At 49.0% G+C, this 25,905-nt stretch overlaps 1 protein-coding gene across 1 annotated transcript; it reads left to right on the forward strand.

Annotated features, from left to right (window-relative positions):
* Positions 1-986: 986 nt before the first annotated feature.
* LOC142581484 (uncharacterized) lies at positions 987-25,259 on the forward strand. The gene is made up of 2 exons (XM_075691213.1): positions 987-1,226; positions 22,317-25,259. Exons 1-2 carry the CDS (start codon positions 1,224-1,226, stop codon positions 23,586-23,588), a joined length of 1,275 nt encoding a protein of 424 aa, XP_075547328.1. The 5' UTR covers positions 987-1,223; the 3' UTR covers positions 23,589-25,259.
* The last annotated feature ends 646 nt before the right edge of the window (positions 25,260-25,905 follow it).

Here is a 25,905-nt window from a genome sequence, read left to right on the forward strand (position 1 = left end):
AAGTCCTTGGACTCGGGCGGACTTGGACTTCGGCTTGCCGGACGGCCCAGAGCTGGTCTTCCAGCTCCGAACTTTTGAAAGCCGCCTGTCAGCGGCGGCGACGCCGACGGAGAAGGTCCCCGGCGGCCCCCGCAGCCGGGGCGGCGTCGGGAATGAGCGAGCTCGAGGCTTCCTGAACGTTGGTTGGTAACGGTCGCGGTTATGGACGCGTCGCGAACGACGGCGGTTTCAGTTAACTAATGTTAGAGAATTTTTTTTTTCATTTCCTTGAAGGAAAACGTGTGGTTTATAAAAGGACAGCCAAATTGGAAACTAATAAATTAAAATAAATTTCTAATTCTAATTTTGTGAAATATCAACGAATAATTAAATCAGCAAGTTAACCAGGTATTCTCATCGTGTCACAAAGGAACCCGCAGACGGCCATGCATGCGTCCCTGTGGCTAAAACCACTGTAGATGCTCCGAAGGAAACAATATCTTCAGTATTTACAGCAACGGCTACTTTTCGGAATGGAGTTTAGATGTACTTCTTTCTTTGGATTGTATATCGCCGCCGGCAGGTTGATAAAAATGATCAGTTATTTCAAGTTCATTGCAGGTATGGCATAGAAGGGACAGCGCCAGACCAGACACGTGTAAAAGTACGGCATCTTTATTTTGTGAGGGCGGTAAGCAATTTACGTGTGGGACACCATTGACTGTCCCAAGGGAAAAACAAACGGTTAGAGTACGTTACTTGGAACGTCTGTTTTGCACAATATATTAAAGGAGAAAATTTTCTAAATCTAGCCGTTGTGCAAAGCCGGCTACTGGCGCTCACGTTAGCGAGAGCATCTTCTTTCTTTTCTTTTGACTGGACTTTCACGTGCAGTAAGAAAGCGGTATACGTAAAGGGCGTTGCTCACTAAATATTATTTTTGTTTTCAAACAGTACTTCATCATAGTATATTAGCGGCAGTATTAAGATTTGTTTGCGTAAAGAAACGCAGCGCGTCGCCCAAGTAAAAACGCTGTATATCAGTGCGAACGTTGTCCACAGCTACAGACGTCGCTGTCGTCTCGTAGCTCGACGAAGAGAAAGAAGAGGGACATCATGGCTTCCCCGAGTTCATAGTCACCCGACGGAAGATGCCAGAACTCAGAAGTCCCGACCACTGCCAAGCGATGAGTTGAGTGCGCCCGAAGCCCGTGCCTGGAAGCAGGCGCAGCGCTACAGGAAAGATGGTAAGTGCGGCTGTCTTTTGCAAGCACGGTGGCATCACTGACCCCACTTGCGTTGCACATGAAGAGAGCGCATGTAAGTTTGCAATCGAGAAACGAGCATGCGATAACGGCATCGGAGGTCTTCTGTACGCTGACTTTTATCTGTAAAGCTTCCACAGTTTATTTTCCAATTAGCCGTGTCTGTATCAAGTGGGCTGTAATATAAGAAAACTCGGCGACAAGGAGCCATGGGTTTCGACGCACTGTGCACCACCTTGTGTCGGCGGGGCGGCTCTGAAGGGGTGAAAGAGGTGGCAGCGGGCAGCCGACTCCCCAATATTTCCTGCTCCCCCCCCCCCCCCCCCCGTTCTTCCATGGCCCCGCTTCTAGCAGATTGGAGTGCGAAGTGATAAGTGCTTTCCTGCACTCTGAACAAAAATAGACCATCACACTGGCAACCCTATCTCTCTCTCTCTCCTCCCCCCCCCCCCCCCCCTGTCCTAGGAAAAGATGCCTCCTACGTCGTTTTTCTCCTGAAGACTGCCCTGTACAAAAATGGTCGCGTTGTCTGGCGGTTCCCAGATGAGCGGGAAAGATAAGCATCGTGGTTGACGTTATTCTCTTTACTATACTCACAGTGCCTCGCCCACTCGCGTGCTGCGCTGTCGCAGCGCATCCTCGTCATCGTGAGCATATTGTCCTGTTTCCTCTTTCAAAGAGAAAATAAAATAAAATTGATGGACTTACTGATAAAGTCGTGTCACGAAACCCTGGACGTTCAAAAAAAGAAAGAAAGAAAACCAGCTATCTATTGGCATAACCTGTAGTCCTTTAACTCTGGCGGAGTCATTTTCGCGTGAGCTCTCTTCCGTGGCGCTGGCACAAGTCTGCTGGTGCTTGATTGCCTTCTGCTTCAACGGTATAATAAACTCTGAGCGCGGCGGTGGATGCGGCTAGCTCATCGCTGCTTGCTTGCATTGTTTAATCTTGCAGCGACGACCTGGAAAGTTGCCAGGTTGTGCTACAGGCAATGCCATTTCCTGCAGAGAAGATTGACAGCTACAGCAGCGTCCACTCTATAGAAAAGCAGGACAGTCGGTTTTCAGCTTTTGGGTGCGTTGCTTAAAACTTGGATGATTCGTATTCGGACTCCGTATTCGCCCGTCGTCCGAAAAAATCACGCCGGTTCTTGCTGCTCGATTACCCTCTTGGCATCCAAAAAGTGCAAAAAAATGTATTCCCGCACGTTTGACTTCCTTACATGGACGCAGTAACCGACGGCAAGGTGCTTTATTCAGGCTCCGCGACGTTGCTCCGTGTAACGCTTCGATTAAGCTTGCTTCTCTTTGGCGAGCTGGAGCAGGAACCTCGCTCTGGACATGGTCTCCGTGATTTCGCGCACTGGCAGGTTTTGCTCCGGCCGTCCTATCCGGCGTGCTCCCCAGCAAGAAAGTGTAATGTGGCGCGCGCGCCCGGCTGCTCCCAGGTGGCACTGTTACCCGAGGGCTCTACAATAACACGGAGTACGATAACACGAAGGGAAGTGCCTCGTTATTTGAGGCTCGAGCTGGTTGCCTAAGGACAAAAACGTACCGGAGCAAATATTTGGAATGAGGCATGTGTTTGCTGCAGCAAAACGCCGGAGACCACTCAGCACATCCCGATGGTATGCGAAGGGGTGCACTCAGTGAGAACCGTAAGGTGACGTACACCTTCCAGAAACGCTTGGATTTAAAGAGGATGGAAGCGCTGACCGGTTAGTAGTCTAGATGAGCAAGAGACGTTCAGAGTATTGGTGGAAAAAAAGCAGGGAAGAGATTGATACGAGCGGACCCGTTACGGGCATATAGGTAGCGGAACAAGGTAGATAGGGAAGTTTTGAGGAAGAGAAAAAAAAAGATCAAAGATATGTATACACAAATGCTGGAACGGAAAGCATGTCTAGCGTACCCGAGTAACTCAAGCAGGCTAGGCGACTAATTGTCACCGCCCCGTTTCAAAGGGGATGCCAATAAATCATCATCATCGTCATCATCTGGCGCCAGTGGAGGCTGCCGTAGAAGGCACAACGCGAGAAATCAACGTGCGCATTGCCTCTCTTTGCACGTGCTGCGGCAGATTTTCGCAGGATATATCCCAGTTCGCCTCGTGCTCTGCCTCGAACATTAAGCCGTTTCAACCTTTTAGCCCTCTTGTGTCGTTATTATTAATGCGAAAGCATTATATGGCTCATGAGGTGGAAAATCCGGCATAGTTGTCGGCGTGGGCGTGACCACCAGTGGTCCAAAAAGTAATTGAACCCTCTACTTTTGGTGGGAGTCGAACCCACGACCTTTGGTGTTAAGACGAAGTCAATTAAGATATGGTTAATTAAGGTACTCGAACCCACGACTTCTGATGTAAATTAAGTTGGAGTTAAGCCCCACGATTTCTGGTGGGTGTCGAACCCTCGACCTTTGGTGGGAGTAGAACCCACGACCTTTGGTGTTACTTAAGGCGAAGTTAATTAAGGCACCGGTAATTAAGGTAGAGTTGAGGCACCCGACTCGAATCCATGACCTGGCGTTGTGGCATAATATCTAAGCATCGTGCGATGGTCGCAATGCTTTCGCATTTATCCACGTAGCGATAACTAAGTCCCCCTTAATTTTTTTGCCTGTACTTTTCTATATTCTTATCCTTTATGCTTTGGTTGTGTAGTATCTGCAGTGCGATCAATTTGAAGCTTTATGGAATTTTTAAAAGTCGCCTGTAGCAGATAGCGAAATTCTTGTCCTTAGCTGGGTTATTCAGAGGCGGCAGTGCTAGCACGAGAAACCGAAACACATATTCAACTAATTAACAAAAAAGTCACTAATTACCTTCTTAACAAATTACAGCACATACTGGAATTTACTAATTGCAGCTGGTGAGCTTGCAAGACGCATCCACTTGAAATGAATTTCCAGGATGTATTTTTCGAACCGTAGCTGTGTCGCACCTTTCATTTGTAAGAATTATGTAGTCAACATCCTGGCATGACTAACATTAAGCTTTCGCTGACGCGCCTATACCTATAGAACTGTGTAAAAAAGGCTGCTCCTCCTTCCACGCAACGTAATTCACAGTGGGCATCTGTCTACCTTCCAGTTGATAATCTGTCGCGCACATCTGGGCCCCTGCATAGTCGTCGCAGCTTAAATTTAAATTAAAATATGGGGTTTTACGTGCCAGAACCACTTTCTGATTATGATGCACGCCGTAGTGGGGGACTCCGGAAATTTTGACCACCTAGGGTTCTTTAACGTGCACCTAAATCTAAGTACACGGATGTTATCGCATTTTGCCCCCATCGAAATGCGGCCGCCTTGGTCGGGATTCGATCCCGCGACCTCCGTGCTCAGCAGCCCATCACCATAGCCACTGAGCAACCACGGCGGGTTCGTCGCAGCTTCCTGTGCATCTTCGGGCGGGCCAATATGCGTTTAGTTAATGTGTTTGATTACTAGCAACTGTGCATTGGAATGACTTTCCATTTAATATTGCTGTGCATTAGGATCCTGCCATATTTAGGTAAAATAAGCGCATGATTTGGATACGTGCCCTATCACGGTCAGATCACGTACATATGTGAACTGGTAAAGCACTCCAAAATCTTGGATATATGTATAAAGCGCACACTTTCGGATGGCCCTAAAGACACGAAGCTACTGCGCTGATTCGACCTATACTTGAGTATGCATGGCTCTGTTGTTTGACGTTTTTTCTACCAGTGTGATGTTCGTAAAATTGAATCCGTGCAGAAGAAAATTGGGCGCTTTATATGCCGCAGATACGACATATATACTTCTCACCCTCTACTACTCTTCCTTTCTTGAACTTGACTACTAATATTGGCACCACTTCCGGCGCGCCGCGATGTGGACTCCTTAAAAATTTTGTATAGTATCGTTAATTGTCAGTCTGTCAAACTGTGCGCACTTAACACTCGCCAAGAAAGCTTCTACCAGAAGTTACCACAAACTTGATCTGCAACCTTGCTACCCACCCATTAATACATTTAAGTACAGCTTTTACCGCAGAACAAGTGGCCTTTGGAATTTGCTACCTGGTGATACGCGTTCCCTTCTCCTTAACGATTTCATTCCTGTAGTTGATTCTACTATGTCATGTTCTGTTACCTAGCGTTTTTGTAACACTCGTGTTCATGTTCGTTCTTTGTGAATCCTCTAGCGTACCTACTACGGCTAGAGCCCTTGTAGTACTGACGTATGTCAAATAAATAAATAAATAAATAAATAAATAAATAAATAAATAAATAAATAAATAAATAAATAAATAATGCATTATATAGCTAATAACTGGCGTACCATTGTGAATATTATTGCTGGTGAATATTACTCACTATTTTATGCAAATATCTAAGCATGAGAGAGAACAGAAAGCAAGGAGAGGAAAGGCAGGCAGGTCAACCAGACGAGCGTCCGGTTTGCTACCCTACAGTGGGAGTAAGGAAAAGGGGAATAGAAAGAGGGAGAGAGAGTAAACACTGAGTGCACGTGTGAGTGCGCACAGGGACACAATAAGCGGTCTCTTAAACCGGTGCACTTCAAGTGACGGGTGGGGCCACGGTTCGAGTATCTTTGACTCAGAGAACGGTCTCGAGTTCAGCCGGTTTAAATTTGTCCAGAGAGAGAGGCGCTGTACGTTGTCGCGAGGACAGATACACAGTAGATGCTCGATGGCCAGTGTGCGACTTCTGTAGGTGCGAGGAAGCCTAAGCATGATGTTAAGTGTATAACCATGGTTCTGGTTTAGCCTTGATTTTGACTCAACGGCTCTTCCTTTGCTAAAACTGTGCAACTACTGTTCTATTTTCCCGCTAGGTTGCATTACCTCATGGCTTTCGTGTTCTTATAGTTTTCGCTAATATTGCATACCTTCTTCCTGCTCCTATAATTTTTCACTGCGATCGCACCTCACGCATTACTGCTTTCAGTTTCTTTGGCATACAGCATGAGCATATAAGTGAATGTCATTTTTGGCCGTGGATGTGGAACATACTGCACACAGACGATTGCACATACTTCGATGACCTTTCTAGTGAATTTATCTGTGTTTTTTGTTGTGACATTGCAGTCCTGAAACAGGGGGTTCTGACCGCATTTCCGGCAGTGCGTCGCAGTGTGACGACTTTGAGCTCGTTTGATCGCACCCAATCTCACCACAAAGCTTGGTTTTACAGACCTATCGTCTCTCTTTGCAGCATTTTGATACAGTCAGGCTGACGGCGACTTTTTGTCCGCGTGAAACCAATTCCTGCATTTTGCAAATTTCGCCAATACTCAGTAACTCAATTATGAAAATAAATGTGCCGAAAAATTGTGCCGCGCTACACGTGCTACACTCGGAAAAGTTATCCGGAACAAGAAGAGAAAGTGAGCTATGTAATCATTTAACGTTCATTTTCGTCTAAGAACTGCGCTAAATACGACCCACGAAAGAAGGAAAAGGACGAAGCGAGCGCCGACGCGTGACTGCGAGGTTTATGGGAAACTGGCGTGAAGTTTAAGCCAAAGGAATACGCAAAGCTGGAACAAACTCACGCGAATTCAAGACACGGTACTCACGTTAGGGACAAGGCAACGCTCGGCTGATAGAAGCAAACGCTGCAGTGTTAATCAGTATTTCATAAGCCGTCATCACCTCCCGGATGTCCTTTATTTTTATGTCTGCGCGTACTCACGATTGTTTTTGTTTCCCTGGTTTATATTTTCTGTAATTTCCGTAGACGTTCCATTTCCGAATCCGCACTCGTGTTGTTCTCTCTTTTGTCTTCTTACGTATACACGGTGTCCCAGCTAACTTTAGCCAGAGTTTAAAAATATGCCGGTGCAAAGGCTCAACCAGACGTACGCGTTCCAATGCGTCCGCACACGCCGCGCTGACTCGACGTCGCGTGGCGCCCGACGGAGGAAGAGGGCGCGCACCCAAACGATGCACGAGTTGCCGCGCGTAGCCGCGCGTCTCGTCGCGGCGGCGCAGTGTTGCTAGCTTGCCATGTTCAAGGCAGTCTAGCCTTCGCTTAACGGCCACGTTAAGCAATGTGTTACATATTAGACAGTTTTAGTTTAGCGTCAGCAACTATAGCGTACGCTATACGCTGTAATATAGCGTACGCTAAGCAGCGCACGTTTTCTACAATTTTAGTTGACCGGCGATATCTTCGAATCTCAGAGGCCATATGCCGTTGTTGCGGCTATTTCGCGCCATTAGCGACAGGTGGCGCTGACATCTCGAATGTTTCTTTCGTTAGGCTTTGACTCGTTCGAAACGAGAAGCGATCTCGAAAACACCACGAGGTTATCCATAATACTCTGTCGTCGAAGCGGCCTGAGACTAAGCGAAAGCCGTTTACACAGTCATTTGCTACGAACGAAGTGCATTTTACAAAAGCAACGCCAAATTCAATTCGAAGCGGGCAGCCGGGACCGCCGCCATGTTTCCCGCAAGCTTGCCTGAACGTCGCGCGAAGAGTCGTTCCGGAAGTGACGTTGGCTTGCCGTGGTCATGTGAGGTGTGTCATGCTACTGACGCGAGCGGCAGCTTCCGGCGCGGGCGCAAAAATTCTAGCGGTTGTAGGTCTCCACGCCGCCGCGCGCCGACACGCGAAACAGCCTCCGCGCCTGACGCCGTACGCGCCCAGGCGTGGTGCGGCGCGTGCGGGCGCATTGGAACGCGTACGTCTGGTTGAGAGGCTCAACCAGACGTACGCGTTCCAATGCGCCCGCACGCGCCGCACCACGCCGCTCAACCAGACGTACGCGTTCCAATGCGCCCGCACGCGCCGCACCACGCCTGGGCGCGTACGGCGTCAGGCGCGGAGGCTGTTTTGCGTGTCGGCGCGCGGCGGCGTGGAGACCTACAACCGCTAGAATTTTTGCGCCCGCGCCGGAAGCTGCCGCTCGCGTCAGTAGCATGACACACCTCACATGACCACGGCAAGCCAACGTCACTTCCGGAACGACTCTTCGCGCGACGTTCAGGCAAGCTTGCGGGAAACATGGCGGCGGTCCCGGCTGCTCGCTTCGAATTGAATTTGGCGTTGCTTTTGTAAAATGCACTTCGTTCGTAGCAAATGACTGTGTAAACGGCTTTCGCTTAGTCTCAGGCCGCTTCGACGACAGAGTATTATGGATAACCTCGTGGTGTTTTCGAGATCGCTTCTCGTTTCGAACGAGTCGAAGCCTAACGAAAGAAACATTCGAGATGTCAACGCCACCTGTCGCTAATGGCGCGAAATAGCCGCAACAACGGCATATGGCCTCTGAGATTCGAAGATATCGCCGGTCAACTAAAATTGTAAAAAACGTGCGCTGCTTAGCGTACGCTATATTATAGCGTATAGCGTACGCTGTAGTTGCTGACGCTAAACTAAAACTGTCTAATATGTAACACATTGCTTAACGAGGCCGTTAAGCTAAGGCTAGACTGCCTTGAACATGGCAAGCTAGCAACACTGCGCCGCCGCGACGAGACGCGCGGCTACGCGCGGCAACTCGTGCATCGTTTGGGTGCGCGCCCTCTTCCTCCGTCGGGCGCCACGCGACGTCGAGTCAGCGCGGCGTGTGCGGACGCATTGGAACGCGTACGTCTGGTAGACTACGCGACCAAGTGCATGTTGCTCACTTTTGTATGTAGTGTGTCATGCTATTCTTTATTTTGCTTAAGTAGATAATTAGTCAAGATTATTTAACCAACTTCTGAAGCAACGAAGCTAGGAAAAAGAGTTCCAATTAGAAAGTTGCAGAGCGGTTTGCAAAACGTCCGAATAAACAGTTTCTGTCTCTCTATTAAGTATTAGTGTTTGTCACATTATTGCGGGTGCCTTTCAAATAAATAAAAAAAACACCACGTGATATGCCCGCTTGCGAGTCGTGATTGCACTGGTCCCAAGCGGTCCGCGCACAAACGAACATGGCATTTAGCCGGGTGTGCTGCCGCTGCGTCTGCTTTTACCGCTATCATGAACCGCCGCGAGGGAAGCACATCGCTCTGGCTTAAATCACGCAGCCAATGCCTTCGTCATTACCCTGTCGCCTTTTAAGAGGCAGCACGCCCTGCTAGATGCTATGTTCGTTTGTACGCGGACAGTTTGGGAGCGCTGCAATCACGGCGCTCAAGCGGGCATGTCACGTAGTAGTTTTTATATTTCGTGGGCATACCGCAGTAAGCTGAAAAACACTCATACGTAATAGATAAAAAGACAGAAACTGTTCATTCGGACGTTTGGCAAACCACTCTGCAACTTTTTGCCTAACTTCGTTCCTTCAGAAGTTGGTTAATTAACCTTGACTAATTATCTGTTTAAGCAAGATACAAAAAATAGCGTGACACACTTCATAGAAAAGTTCGCGTCGTCTTAGGTTGCATCGGTACATTTTTAAACTCTGGCTAAAGTTAGCGGAAATACCCTGTATATTATTTCGCCTTGTTCACGACGGAGATGAGGTATGCAGAAAGAAGGAAAAAAAAAGCTTTATGAACGTAATGCATAAGCTTTCACCAAAAGTGACTGTCATTTGATCCCTGGCTTTTTTATTGCAGTCAAATTTAGATGCGACGAAGATAGTTCCGTGCACGCAAGGTAAACAATCCGTATTTCCAAAACTTCTCTCGTGTATGGCCCGCGCTTTCTTTCACGATCTTGACGAGGTGCGGCCCTTACACGGGGACGGGCCATTTCGATCCATTTTTTCGGCCCTGCGTAATCCACGCGAACACCCTTTGTGCGAAAAGAGCGAACATGTTGTGTTCATAATGCATTTACTTATTCACGCGTGCACGTCACGCACCCGGTGCACGCCTGGTCCTTCCCACTGTCACTGGGCCTCTTCGATTTTCGGAGTTCTGGCAGCCCGCTGGCAGCCAGATGGCAGCCAGCTAGTTCCGGTTCTGACAGGAAGTCACGTGGGCTGGGATTCCAAGACAACCCGAACCTGCCCGAAGTTTGCAAAATCGAACGCCGCTACAGCTGGCCAAATGTAAACATGCTACCAGCATGGCAGCGCCCGGCGAGGCCGGCGCGCGCTCGGCGTAGTCGGCCCATTTATGCGTTACCAGCTTGAAAATATATAGTTGCATTCAGGAATACGATCACTTTCGCGCGATTTCGCGCGACTCGGCGCAGGACGCGTACTGGGCCAACCTCACCTTGCGCAGCGCAACAGGTGGCCTCCGACGCGGCGGACGACAAGACGCGAAATCGTGATTGTATACTCGAAAGCGATAGTTGGAGGATCCCTGTTCGCGGCGATCACGTCGCCCACTGGCGACATTGATGAGTTGGCGCTGTGTCATTACAAGACATGAAAAAGCAGGTTATCGGGTACGTCTCATACGCATAAAATTTCGCGCCTACCTGCTTGCACGGGCTTCGATTTCAGAAAGTTTGATGTGGCTGGTGGTGCTTCTCATTTTGACCCCAAGGAGCTGGGGACGCGGCTGGCGCATGAAAATGCACGTCGCCTGTGACCAGCGAAACGTTTCACACGAAAAACATTGGTCGCAATCATGAGAGCAATAAGCCAATGTACATACGTGTGTGTCTAATGTACCGAGTGCAATCAGTGTATTCTTATATCAACGGCCTGCAGTTCGAACACATCGGTTTCGAGCTGCCACCTAAGCATACGACGGACAGACGGAGCGAACATGGGCTAGCTGCAAAGCCTTGGCTAATTGCAGAGAAAGGAGAGATATATACATACGCGAGATATGTGAGAAGGAACGCCACCAGTGAAAGACGAACCCAAAATGTACCGCAATGTGTGGATGAGCGTCTACAACTTTCGTGGAACACGATGCAGTTAACATGCACGCATGAGAGCGCGGCGCTCTGTTCACCGCCGCGAAGAAGCAATCAGGGGACACACACACAAAAGCTTCAAGCGGTTCACCACGGCTCGTATCACACCGCTTCGCGATGCGCAACGGAGCGTTAGCACCTAAAAAGATAACGCTAGAAGTAAGGAAATCCGAAGATGACCGTAGACAGTTGGCTGAGCGAGGTAAATGTAAGTCCTCAAGCGCCCGCGTTGCAATCCGTGAAGTCCCAGCAAAGATGGCGGCGAGCGCCCATCGCCTCTTTTAGTCGTCTGCTAGCCAGAGAACTTCCAGAGAGCAGCCAGACCAAAATCGTCCTGGCAGGTTCTGGCAGCCCGCGGGTAGCCAGAACCGTCCAGCCCGAGCAAAACGAACGCCCGGCGGAAGTGCGTCGCGCGGTGGGCGGAGCAACCCGAGAAAAACGAAGGCGCTCTGGCTGGCTCTGGCAGCCCGCGGGTAGCCAGAAGTGTAAAATCGAAGAAGCCCACTGTCTCCGTTGCTCGGTTCGGCAGCACACTCGTGGGCACAGTCGTCCCCGGTTCCATCCATGGCATTAGACGTGCGTGGGACTTTGTCCACAATGTCCGACGACACCATATGCCCATAATCAGAGAGGACAGAAGCTTCAGCGACGTTCTTTCTTTTCAGTTTTAGAAATTTTGTTATTATTATTATTATTATTATTATTTTGTGCTGTCAAGTCCGGGGAGCGGCCCTTACACGAGTGCGGACCTTACCATACGGCAAGGCCCGTCCGCTACTGGTCATGCCCGCTGCAATGGGGCTGTTATACCAATCGCTATCTTTAGGGACTAGCTCCAGGGCATGGGCCAACGAGGAGACGCGCTCACGCAATAAATATTTTACGAAAGCTTGGCACGAATACGTAACTTTATTTCACTCGACAGTTGCCGTATGTATTACTAAGGCGAGCAGTCCGGAAAACAAGAGCTGAGATGCGAGCTTGGAGCGAGGAAGCAGCGCTTGCTCCGCCCTTGCATTATACGCTATAGAGACTACAGACTGCATACTTTATATGCGTATACAGTTGTTGTATATCCTCCATTCTGGAGCCAGGGTCCCCCTCCCCAGCGGCGCCAGACAGTTGATAAACCCCCGCGCTGCGGGCCACCGACGAAGTGGCAAGGAGAACTTCTCAGAGGCGCCGGACACTTGATACCCCTCAAACTACGTGCCTTACTGGCGGGCGCGACGTATACAAACGAACCGGCGGTGCGGTGGTGCGTTCCAAGAGTGGAGGTGGTGGTGATAACTTTATTGCACACAGGGGAGTTGCGGACACGCAGGTCCTTGGGCCCCCGCACGGCCCCACTGCACTCAAGCGTTCATGTCCCGGAGGCTCATGACCCTGGCAGCCCGGCCTGTGGCGATGGCTTTGGTGCGTGCGTGGTGCAAGAATGCTTGTGTGGCATGGTGTATTATGACTTTCTCCTTCTCACTACTCTCTCCCATTTCCAATACCTTCTAGTGAAAAATAAAGCAGTCTTCTTGATGCGCCCGAAGCGAAAGGACGTCTGTCGTTTTTCCATCAGTTCAAAGTTCTCCGTCTCTTATTCCACAACATTTTTTGGTGCCGAAACCCGGGAATAGGAACGTCAAAAGATGGACATCGACAGAATCAAGCGAAAAAGGGCCGTGGCGCGATCATCTACAACCAAGCTGATCAATGAAGTATCCACCATGGACGACAGCGCATCAATCGGTGAGCTGGAAGAAAAGCTAAATCTTCTTACTCTTAAAGAAGACTCACTGAAAGAGCTAGATCGGGAGATAGAAAAAGGCGTTGAAGATGAAGCTTTCGAAGAGGAAATTGCATGCTCCGAAATGTACAGAGAAAAGATCATCGTGGCGAAAACAAAGGTACAACGCATGCTACGCGACTTTAGCTGCACAAATGTTTCATCAGATCGCACACTAAACTCCTCAGATCAAAGAGAATCTAGCGCAAACGATTCGCAAATACGTTCCACCGTTAAGCTGCCAAAGCTCGAAATCAACAAATTCAACGGAGAGCTTCGAGAGTGGCAAGGGTTCTGGAGTCAGTTTGAGTCGACTATCAACGCTAACCAGAATCTCTCAAACGTAGACAAATTCAAGTACCTCAACAGCTACTTGAGAGGAAAGGCGGCGGCTGCGGTAGCAGGACTTGACTTGTCGGAAGGCAACTACGATGTCGCGCTCTCGCTATTGAAGGAGAGGTTCGGCAGAAAGGAAGTTATTATAGAAGACCACATGTCACGGCTGCTTAACATCAAGCCAGTGCGTGACTCACGGAATCTCGGTCAACTGCGCAGCCTCGTCGACGAAGTAGAGACAGGTGTACGCAGCCTCACTTCTTTAGGCGTGAGTGTTGGCACTTATAGAACTTTGTTACTGACCGTAATAAAGAAAGCGGTGCCTGCCGACCTTCGTCTGGAATACCAACGAAAAAACGAGGCTACGAACGAGGGAAGTGAGCTGGAGGAGTTCCTGCGTTTTTTGAGAAAAGAGGTTGCGACGCGGGAGATCATACAGCGGGCCGAAGCTCCGAGAGACAACAGTGCCGAATTGGTAAAAAAAAGGCGCAACAGCAACACTAAAGCGGCGAACATGCCTACTGCAGCGGCACTGCACACCACGATCAAGGACAGCACAGCATGTCTATTTTGTAATTCGAACGGCCATGAGACCGGCAACTGCAACGCAAAGATGTCTGTGGCGGATAAGAGAGAGGTGCTGAAGCGTGACAATCGATGTTTCCGGTGTACAACAAAAGGGCACGAGGCAAGAGAATGCCGTAAAGCTAAGTGGCTCAGGTGTGCGCATTGCAAGGGCAGACATTTAACGACAATGTGCGACCCTCACTTTAGGAGACACCGCAACACTGATGAAAGGGATGCATCTTCGTCACCGGTGATTGAGCAAGCCACGGTGTTGAAGTCCTCATTAGGCACGGGAGATGACTTGATGTGCACTGGAGAGCAGCAGTTTATCCTACAGACAGCGCGAGCTTGGACAGTGGGTCCACATGAACGTACGCTTGTCCGGCTTCTCCTGGACGGTGGCAGTCAGCGAACTTTCATTAATCGCAACCTATCCGAAAAGCTGCAGTTAAAAGTGCTGGGAGAAGAGGAACTTAAAATATTTGCCTTTGGTGAGACATCAGCCACCACACGCACAAAAACGCGTCGAGTGGAGCTGTGGCTCGGAAGCCAGTACGACGGAAAAGGGGTGCGAGTGGAAGCGCTGGAGGTTCCTTGCATCTGTGCAGATATCATGGCTGCTCCATCAAATTCTGTTCTACTTCAACTTTCAAAATTTCACCTCCAAGTCGCAGACGCCTCGCGGGGCGACGAAAGCGAAAATATTGACCTTTTGATTGGCGCTGATCATTACTGGGAAATTGTCACGGGATCCACTAAGCGTCTCAGCTCCAAATTGATGGCGGTGGAGACTGTATTCGGATGGACAGTCCAGGGCCAGGTCGGCACAAGGAAGTCAACAGGAGTCTGCTCCTCGGCTGCTGGCGTGATGCGGATAGGAGTGAGTGAACAAATTTACAAGGAAATATCAGCACAGCTAAAGTCTTTCTGGGAGCTCGAGCACATCGGTATCAAGGAACATGAGCCAGTTCGTCACGAGGACGCAGTCCTTCAGCACTATAAAGAAACCGTCAACTTTGAGAATGGCCGCTATAAGGTGTCGTTCCCTTGGAATTCGATGGTTTACGAGCTTGGTGACAACTACGAGTGCGCAGCAAGGCGTCTTAAAGCACAGACAAAGCGCCTCTTGGAAGGAGGTTCGTTGATTAGGGAATACGACGCCTGCATAAGAGACTACATAGAAAAGGGCTATGCAGAGCCAGCCAGCAAGGACTGCGGCACGTCGGAAGGTCCGGTGTACTATATGCCACATCAAGCAGTTGTTCGTCGCGAAAGCCAGACGACAAAACTGAGGGTAGTATTTGATGCATCATCAAGTGCCAAAAATCGCCTCTCACTGAACAACGTTTTGGAAAGTGGCCCAAACCTAAACCCAGAGCTCATTGATCTGCTGATCAATTTCCGCACTTACAACATTGCCATCGTTGCGGATATTGAAAAGGCCTTTCTCCAAATATCACTATCAGAGGGCGATCGGAACGCTGTGCAGTTTCTCTGGTACGCTATGACGCCAAAGAAAGGGGAAGAGCTTCCAGCTGTGGTGACCTATCGCATGACTCGCGTGCCGTTCGGGGTCACGTCGAGCCCATTTCTCTTGGCTGCAACGTTGCAACATCATCTTGAAGGCCTGCCGGAACGGTATGCTGAAACTGCAGGTATTCTGCGCAAGCATCTTTACGTGGACGACCTTGTAACTGGGGTTGACAGCCTTGACAAGGGTAAAGTCTTGTGCCAGGAATCCAAAGATATATTGTCTCAAGCAGGGATGCGGCTACACAAGTGGATGTCGAACGACCGCGATCTCGTCAACTTCTTAGAGAATGGCAATATGGAGAGAACGAACGCTGATGCTGGATATGCTGCAGCTACAAAGGTATTGGGAGTGGGTTGGAATGCTCAGACTGACCACTTTGAATACAACCTAACTTCACTCATCGACTTCCTCTCCGCAAGAGCCGACAACAAGAGATTTGTGCTGCAGGTCTCGGCAAGAATTTTCGACCCTTTTGGATTTATTGCTCCCACCACATTGTGCGTAAAGGTAATGTTCCAGAAGTTGTGGGAGTTGGGAATTGGTTGGGACGATCCCTTGCCTGAAACCTTGCAGCCTGAGTGGGACTGCTGGTGTAGGGAGCTTCCACGCATCGAAGGAGTGTCTATTCCAAGACTGATAGCGGCAGACTTTAGAAACGATGATACGGAGAAAGTGGTGCATGTTTTCTGTGACGCAAGCCCGAAGGCCTATGGTGCTGTCGCATATATTGTGACCAAGTCTCCGTTCGGACTAACAAATGTCAGCTTGGTCATGGCTAAATCAAGAGTGGCCCCTTTGAAACGCCTCTCGCTACCCCGATTGGAGCTGATGGGAGCCCTTATTGGCGCGCGACTATGCCACTACGTTACCAAGGCCTTGGATCTGAAGAACGTTGCTACCATCCTCTGGACTGACTCTGCAGTAGCTATGTACTGGATCAAGGGAAACGCTGCCAGATGGAAGCCCTTCGTGGCAAATCGAGTCTCAGAGTTGCAGGCGCTGACAGATCCCAGGGATTGGAGACACTGCCCAGGCTCAGACAACCCCGCTGACCTAATCACCCGCGGCATTCTCCCATCGGCCCTGCGGGAAGGCGAACTGTGGTGGAAAGGACCCCGTTGGCTTCAGGAGGATGACACGTGTTGGCCAACGATAAGTGAGCCGAGCTCGAAGGTTGGGGAGTGCCAAATGGAAGAGCGAAAGGTGACGGTGATGCCCATAGTATCATCGTCATCCATGGCAATTTTCAATGTTGAGAATTATAGTTCATTCAGCAGAGTCGTGCGAGTAACCGCGTGGGTCCGCCGCTTTGTCGACAACTGCCACAACAAAGAAGGAAGGACGATCGGCCCATTACGAGCTGAAGAAATAATCAGCGCCGAAAGATACTGGTTGGCTAGAGCTCAACGAGATGCGTTCAGCGACGACATTTCAAACCTGAAGAATCAAAGACCGCTGCACAAGAGCTCTCCTGTTATGCCTTTCAACCCATACTTCGACAAAGAGGGCCTCATGCGAGTTGGTGGACGCTTGCAATTCAGTGATAACAACGAAGAGACTAAGCATCCCATCGTTCTCCCTGGCAATCACCCCCTCACGTCACTGCTCATACGGAAGGAACATTTGAGAATGCTGCACGCGGGCGTACGCGATACTCTAGCACAGCTGCGAGAATCGTATTGGATTATCCGAGGACGTCAGGCCGTAAAGAAAATTATCAAGCAGTGCCTCGTCAGTCACAGGCAAAGTTGCCCTCCCGCTACGGAACCAGTAGCACCACTTCCAGCTGACAGAGTGACAAAGGGAAACCCGTTCGACATCGTTGGCATCGATTTTGCAGGGCCCTTGATTTGTCAACAGTCACGCGACAGCAAAAAATGCTACATCGCTATTTTCACCTGTGCTGTGACACGTGCCGTCCACCTTGAGCTTGTCAGCGACCTGTCGGCTACAGCCTTCCTGTTGGCCTTTAAACGCTTTGTGGCACGCCGTGGAATTTGCTCGACGGTGTATTCGGACAACGCGCTCACATTCAAGCGTGCAGCCAGGGATCTAAAGGCAATGTTCATGCTGTTGCAGGTCGAGGAATTGCAGTCATGCTTCGCCGGAAACCAGATCAGATGGAAGTTTATTGTTGAACGGGCAGCTTGGTGGGGTGGATTCTGGGAGCGGATGGTGCGATCTGTGAAAGTAGCATTGCGAAAGGTGTTAGGTCGGAGCAGCTTGAGTTTCGAAGAACTGACCACCGTTCTTTATGAGGTGGAGGCCGTGATCAACTCACGCCCTTTGACTTTCATATATGATGATGCTCAAGAGCCAGAACCACTGTCACCGGCTCATTTCCTTGTCGGAAGAAAGTTGACGACCCTTCCTCCACACCTGCTGCCGGACGAAATTCCTGGCGGTGGCATGCATCTCTCACGACGCTGGAAGTACCGGACTGCCATGGCCGACAGTTTCTGGAGACGGTGGCGGAAAGAGTACTTATTGGAGCTCAGATCGGCACATATGTGCCGACCAACGACATCGAGTGATCTGAAGAAAGGCGCATTGGTGCTCCTGAGGGAAGACCGCTTGAAACGCCACATGTGGAAGACCGCCAGAATTAAGGAAACATTTAAGGGTAGAGACGGCAGGGTGCGGTCCTGCAAACTGGTATTAAGTGGGGGAACTGAGGTGAAGCGACCGATACAGCTGCTGTATCCCTTGGAGATTGTAGAGCAATGAGCTCAATAATAGTTCGCTCATCCGGGGGAGGTTGTTGTATATCCTCCATTCTGGAGCCAGGGTCCCCCTCCCCAGCGGCGCCAGACAGTTGATAAACCCCCGCGCTGCGGGCCACCGACGAAGTGGCAAGGAGAACTTCTCAGAGGCGCCGGACACTTGATACCCCTCAAACTACGTGCCTTACTGGCGGGCGCGACGTATACAAACGAACCGGCGGTGCGGTGGTGCGTTCCAAGAGTGGAGGTGGTGGTGATAACTTTATTGCACACAGGGGAGTTGCGGACACGCAGGTCCTTGGGCCCCCGCACGGCCCCACTGCACTCAAGCGTTCATGTCCCGGAGGCTCATGACCCTGGCAGCCCGGCCTGTGGCGATGGCTTTGGTGCGTGCGTGGTGCAAGAATGCTTGTGTGGCATGGTGTATTATGACTTTCTCCTTCTCACTACTCTCTCACATTTCCCATACCTTCTAGTGAAAAATAAAGCAGTCTTCTTGATGCGCCCGAAGCGAAAGGACGTCTGTCGTTTTTCCATCAGTTCAAAGTTCTCCGTCTCTTATTCCACAACAACAGTCTTATGCCTCACATCTGTTCGTCGTGAACCGCTTCGGCTGCTCGTTAATCTCTGCAACGCTTTACGCGACTTTTCCGATACACATGCACGATACAGGCAGTGCAGCAATACGAAAAACAAGCGTTTACTCGTCATAAGTGACACCAATTGCCGTTATATACGCGCGGTAGCCGTGGGCAGGGCATGCGGGCAGCACACATGGTCAATACATAAAAAGCAGTTCTAGGTCGAGCATCCTATTTTACTGGATCGCTCACTTGTGTGATTAGGGCCTTTCTTTATTTTGTCTAAATTTTCCACCCGCTTTCTTTTTTCATTGTTATTCTGTTGCTTTATCTTCCTCTTTCCGGCATACTATATATTGCCTTGTGCACAATAAAATTCATTAGGCTGACAGTGAGCGGTCCGTCCGTTTCCTTTCCTTTATCCTATCCCATGTGATATTACTCAATACAGCATTACGAGTACCAATCAGATCAAGTTAGAGCTCTTTTATACTCGAAGCTATCGCTCTGAAGAGAAATAGAAAAAAAAAGAAAGAGGAACAAGAAAACGAAGACGTCAGTGTTTCTTTTCCTTAGCTTATTAAGTATTTAATGGAAAGTATAGGCTAGAACCTGCACGTTCAATGACATCCTAGTAGGAAACAAAGGGTTAGCAGCATCATCTAAGGAAAACGTCTTCACGCCGCAGTTTCGTTCCTTCGCCTCAGACTCGCGTCGTCGACGCCGCATCAGATTTGCGTTAGCAGCTACTTTCTCCGCGCTTGACTCTACATACGTCCGCTGCCACACAAAAAGTGGACGAGACAGTGGCATGAATACACGACACAAAGCTTCATTGACAATCGTATCGCCGCACTGGAACAAGCGAGCAAACGATCATCCACTTTGTGAAAATAAAGAGGCTAACCTTCATGATGAAATAGCCACCTAAAAGTAAGATTCCCGATTATTTCCATGTAATAACCATATACACGGTGTCCTAGCTAGCGTTAGTCAATGTGTTCAAAGAAAAAAAAAAGATTTAAATACACGGCGTGAGATAGGATTTTAGGACCGACGATGTTCGGTTGTCAGACCTCTGACGACCGAACACCGAATGTCTTATAATCATATCTTGCACCGTCATTTTTTAAGCTTTTCTTTCTTTGAATATCTTGGCTAACGTTAGCTGGGACATACGGTAGATTGGATACGAAATCCTAAAAAAAAAAAAAAAGGTCGTTCCCTCGAGCAAAGGCCCACGGTTGGTAACCCGATGAAAACTTTATTGAGAGCTCTGGCTACAGACTTCTTATTTGCTCAAACGGGTATTTCAACGGATTACGAAATAGATTTTTTTGTAGTCATTTTTCTTTTGCAGCACTGCGTGCTAATGGAGAGGCTTTGTCCGCGATTTGCCCGGTCGTTCTGTACCTTTTTTTCACCTTATGTATGTTTTCCCTCTGCCCTTCAGACGTAAAGGCAGAGGTGAAGCCGCGCGTGTAATATCCTAACGTGTGCTATTGGCGATTTCAGCAATACGTTTCTTTAAGGCGTTTATATATGGGTATATAGTTTCGTGCAATGCAGGGGGCCTATAACGTAAAACTATTACAATATGTCTTTATTCCAATCTCCTGACGTCAAATTTGCGTAACCACCGACGCAAGCACCGGGCGATCACCCGCATGGTTGTCTGAACACACCAATCAAACGCTCTACTCGTTCACAGGAGGTCACTTGTGTTTGCTTGAGAAACGAATAATATTGCCTACACTGAGCGGCTTGTCGTATCTAATTCGCTGGCAAGAGGCGAGGAGAACGCTCAAGTGGAGAGGGATTCGATGGCGCAGAGCCAGTGCACTGAAAATTGATAACTGGATGAAGAGGGTGGTGCCGGCATGTGCGATTGGTCCGCTTCCCCCTCACTTAGCTTACGGTGGCTGGTCGAAAATCGCGGCGGCATGCAAAGGAAGCTTAAGAATGACGCTAAAACGGATTCTCAGCAAAGAAGAGTTGGTCGAAGGAGGTCGTAAATGTGCCGAAAGTGCTCGAAAACGTTACACGGCCACGCAAGAAGTTTTATTACACGCAAATAAACCCATGCTCTCCGGCAGGTGCGAGTAGCCAGCACCTGAGCAATCGGCGGCAGCCATCTTTTATTCCTTTCGGAACGGGGCAGCCTGAGGCTATTCAGAAGAAAATTCAGTTTCGTTCGGCATAGTAATGCATCTTTAACGCGTACACGTCACTTTGACGCGCTTAGTTTTCGCGGTTTTGTGACGTCGCGTGACAAGCAGGTGAAGCGGGTGCAGCCCGAAAACTTTTGACCAATAGTCGGGGGCTAATGACGAAAAGGCGTCGAATCAGAAATAAGTGTTTTTCTTTATTCGGTCAAATCATGCATAATGAGTGTGTACACGTCATATCAGATGGGGAGCTATCGCGGTTTTCGTGACGCCGAGTGACAGACAGGTGAAGTAGGGGTGGTCCAAAAAAGTTTTTGACCAATCGTGGAGGACTGATAGCAGAATTGGAGTAGAAAAGTTTGGAATAGCTTTACGTTATAGAGCCCCAGTATACACTTCTGAGCTGAATATTTACGTGAAGGATGACTTTTTGGCGCGGCAAATGAAGCTGTCAAATTATGGTTTCCGGGCGTTTCCATTACTGAGTATAAGCGCGTTGTCCACTCAGTTACTCCTGACATTCTTCGTAAAACTCCGCACGGCAGCCTATATGAGTGCTACTCTGCGGATTTAGGAAATAGCATAATGTCTCGCCTTTTTCGGTCACTTCAAATGGCGGTTGTCAATGATCTGGGTAACATGACATCTGCTATAGTTTAATTTGTCCGATTAAACGTCACCATGAGACTTATTTTCTACACAAAATCAGGAGCTGCACTTTTTACTTGTTTTGTGACGCCCTGAACCAGCAAAGAAGGAAATGATTTAATGCCCTATGTTTATTTATTTTTATTGATTTCACAATAACCCTAAAGGCCCTCTAGGGAGGGTATTGCATAGGCTAAATGTTACATCAGTGAGGCAAAGAACAGTGCATAAATGTAAATACAACACAAGAGCAAAACTATGATAAAATTAATTACAGTGCATCAACGTAAAAACACAGAAGCAAAAAATAAAAATAGTTATCAGTACAGCAACTTTAAATGATTTGCACAACCTATGACAACGTCACGGAGACTGGTTATCGGCGCATGAAAAAAAAATCAGTTTACAAATCAGAGAGCGAAACGTTATATATTAGGTATGCATGGTACTGCGCAGAGCGTCTGTAAATTTCGAGTCATTTGTTTCCGTGACAATGTGCGATGGCAGATTATTCCACTCTACCGCGGTACGAGGTATAAATGACTGACCAAATGCGAGGGAACGACACATGATGTATTTGACTTTGCAAGAATGATCCCTACGCAGAAAAATGGCTGAGGGTTCACACATGAACTCCTTATGAAGAGATACGTGATAGTAAAGCTTATGGTATAGTGTTAAACGAGATATATTACGACGAAGGGACAAGGCTTGAAGCTCTGCGCGATATTTTAATGCTGTTACACTGGTTTGTTGTGAATCATCTGAAAAGATGAAGCGTACCAGCACGGTTCTGCAGGAATTCTAAGTCAGCTATTAGGCATCTCTGATGGGGATCCCATATGGCTGAGGCGTATACTATATTTTAGGGCGTATTAGTGTTGTGTATGCCAATTTTTATTTGTATGCCAACGCATCTTTTATTTCCAGAGTGTCGGCAAGGAAGGCTACCAGCAGCCGAGGCCTTACAGCCGCAAGAATCAACATCGCAAGTTCCTGCGCCATTTCCCGATCATCTTCGTGTTTCTCATCCTGGTGACGGCTGGCGGCTGCATCTATCGCAGCCCCCAGTGGATACCCACGCAGCAATTGAACGCGGGGCGCGTCAACGCTGCGCCAGTCCACAGAGTCCGCACCGGCCAAGCATCAACCGGCAAGAGCCGAGCCGACAGCGCGAAATATCCACCGAACGCCGCGCTGCCCCGGCGTCCCGAAGAGCCGCGCGCGAGTCCCGATGCACCGCCGGAGCCCGCGCCCGCAACGACTGTGTCGACGTCCGCGCGCGTGGACCTCGAGTGGTTGGCGCGCAAGATACCGTTCCCGCTGGACCCGCCCAGCGTAGTCGACCCGAGCGCCGACGGACGCCTGGTGCGCCACCTGTGTAACACCGGCAAAGCCGAGCACCTCATTTTTGTGCACACGGATCCAACGCACGCACGCGAACGCAAGCTGTTCCGCTCCACCGTGGGTCACCCGCGCATTGCGTCGCTCTTCAAATGGTCCATGCTCTTCCTAGTCGGCACGCGGCCGGACGTGAATATAACCGACGAAGCTACGCAGTATGGCGACATTGTGCAGCTGCCGTTCATGGACCATTACCGAAACCTCTCGCTCAAGTTCCTCTACGGCATGCGCTGGGTCATGCTCAACTGCCCCTCGGTGCGTAGTCTGGTGAAGATTGACGACGACGTCTTCATACACCCGGAGCTGCTGGACGCATACCTGCGCACTCGCATCACTGCTAACGACCGGCGGCTGCACTGCTCCACTTTCCGTGGCAACGCCGTCATTCGAAACCCACATAGCCGTCACTACCTGAGCCGTACCGACTATCCCAAAAAATATTTCCCCATGCACTGCCACGGCTGGTTCGTGGTCATCCCGTCGGCCATCATGTGGGACTTGTACGTTGCCGCGTTCCGCGTCCCTTTCCACGCCATCGACGATGCCTACGTGACGGGCGATCTGGCCAAGACGGCGTCGTTGGGCCATGCCGACATCTCGCCCGTGCTGTCGGCCGATGAGGACAGGCTTCTCGAGCTACTGCGTGGCGAGTACATGTGCGCCTTGTTCACAGGCAGGACCAAGTTGAACATACGTGTCACACTCTGGAAGACGCTCACCTTCATCAAGAAGAGGCAGGATCTGGATCTGGCCATGCAGAGCACGCTCAAGGCCTTTAAACAGCCGGTGTCTCAGTGAGCACCCGAGTACCGAAAAACGCAGCCGATCAACACCGCGAGTGGGCTTTGCAAACGGTTGAGCTGTTTCGTGAGAAGTGCTTTGATGGCTTCGCAGTGAACACGGCGAAGAGACGGGTGTGCGGGGTGCATTGTAGACTAGCAATGGGTGTTGGTTAAAGCGACGAATTATCCACCTGAGTGCGGTGACATGGCAGGCAAATGAAGCAGCTTTTCTATGACAGTAGACAGCGAAGGTAAAGCTTGCACCTCAAGCTAACTATGGGCTTCAAAGGCACAATTTTGTTACTACTCATCGTCTAATGAAATATTTGCTCATTTGAGTGCTTTGTCACCGTGCGTGTTCGTTTTTAGTCCTGTCACCCAGCGTCATTTGGACTTTTGAATGCATGAGCCTAAGGACGTGTGTCTTGCGCGCATGTCTAAGTAACCTAGCGTGTAAGTAGTTATTTCCTCTGGGAAAAGAAACCCATGGCTTCCAGGCTCGGTTTGGACAACGACAAGTGGACCATTTGCGTGAACTTCTCTCTGGTTAGTCCTTGTGGCTTCTAACAGGAAATAATTCCCGTTATATAGTTTAGACACAAGCTTGCAAACTGACTCGCAATTGAAACGTTAGTTTCGCACTTTGGCAATACGGAGGAGCTTTGCTCAAGTTCAGAGTCCTTTCTCCCTACTGTAACAGGTGTCGGGTGATCCCACGTAGCAGCTTTCACCAGCCGCGTAGTGGAGGGATTTCAGTAAGCGCCCATTACCTGCATAAATGTTCACCAGGCAAATACCTGAACAGGTATCATCTGCAACATTGCAAACCCTTTGGGAGTCAGGAAATACGCACGCGGCACCATTTTTCGTTGAGATGTGTGTTTGCTGTCTATATTGTGCTGCGAACTGCTCTTGTTGGCTTCACACGTTGGGTTTTGCGGCCGTCTTTCCAAGTGCCAGTTGAAGGAATGAAACAAACCCTTATTCATTATAGTCGTCTTCCCTTTGTAATTAGTGCATGCCATGCGCCATGAAGTTCAAACTGAACTTATTGGCTTTCATAAGCCGCTGAGTGTCGTTAGCATTGTTTTGTTGCTATAAATATGTCATCCAGTGTTGTTTTCTAGGGCGAGTGAAATGAGTCGCGGAGGAGTGATTTACAGAGCTGTATATATGTTTCAAGTGTCCTTGTGCTTCTCACAGCTACTCAAATCTCTGTGTCTTGGACATCGGACTATTGAGCACATTTAAGACGTGAATGTTTTGAAGTGGTTCTCATTTCATTTTCACCACCCCGAGCAATCATGTAGTTTGCCGTGGACTTCTTGCTCAAAGACTGATTTGCTTCGAAAAGTGGAGTAGTGTTCAATGACTGTTTCGGGCATGTGGTTCATAAAAGGCTACAATGACAGAATGCTGACAGAATATGAAGCCTTTGCGGCAAAACCCTGGAAAAGCCCCATGTATTATTACGTAATCTTTGCTTAGCAAAAGTATAATTACATATGCTTCGAAAAAGCATAAACGTCGCCTTATCTAAATGTACACATTTCTTTGCATACCACAGGATAAATAGTACATTATTCATATACTGGGTACTTAGTTTTCAGGTTCAACCACATCCCAGATTTTTCACGCCGTCAAAGTTTAATTCTAGTTTGAACCAGATTTTTTTTTAGAAAGGGCGCCATTGAAAAAAAATATGGCACAGATATATCAAGAATACGTTGAAATTCTAAAATCAAGGCCGCGGTCAGAGATGCGTTTGAGCCACTCAAGGAGGGCAGGAATTTTAGTACGATACATTTTGGCAAATTTTGATCGCCTTGTCAGTGCTGAAATGTAGTCTGAGTGCAAAACTCAACTGAAGCATTCAGCCTTTTTTATTAGCTCACGCCCCGCCATTTTGGTGGAGAACGATGTCGTCTGAGTCCCGAACAGGAGAGCAAAATCTCACGCCTTTGGCGCTCACGGCGGCCACATATAGGTGCGATCATCTTCGTCAGGTGTCGTAGTAATAGGTGGGGCAGGGTAATGACCTAAACATGGCGAAAGTATGGCACGAAAATTCTATCACCTATTGTTGAACACGTACGCTGTATTTGCCGGGTTTGTACTCGGCGTGAGGCCAGCACGTGCCTCGCGCTAGGGGCTTCGCACAATGCGAATACTCCTTGTATTAACGAAAAAAAAAAAAGTGATGAACCCGCGGTTACTTTCTCGCTGCTACTGAAAATGGCTGTGGTTCACTAGAGGTTTACTTGGAAAATGCTGGTCAAGTATACGTCATTCAAATTGGAGGTTGTACGATGGCATGATATGTCTGCTACGAA

This window comes from Dermacentor variabilis, chromosome 1 (genome assembly GCF_050947875.1).
Source record: "Dermacentor variabilis isolate Ectoservices chromosome 1, ASM5094787v1, whole genome shotgun sequence".
Taxonomy (NCBI): Eukaryota; Metazoa; Arthropoda; class Arachnida; order Ixodida; family Ixodidae; genus Dermacentor; species Dermacentor variabilis.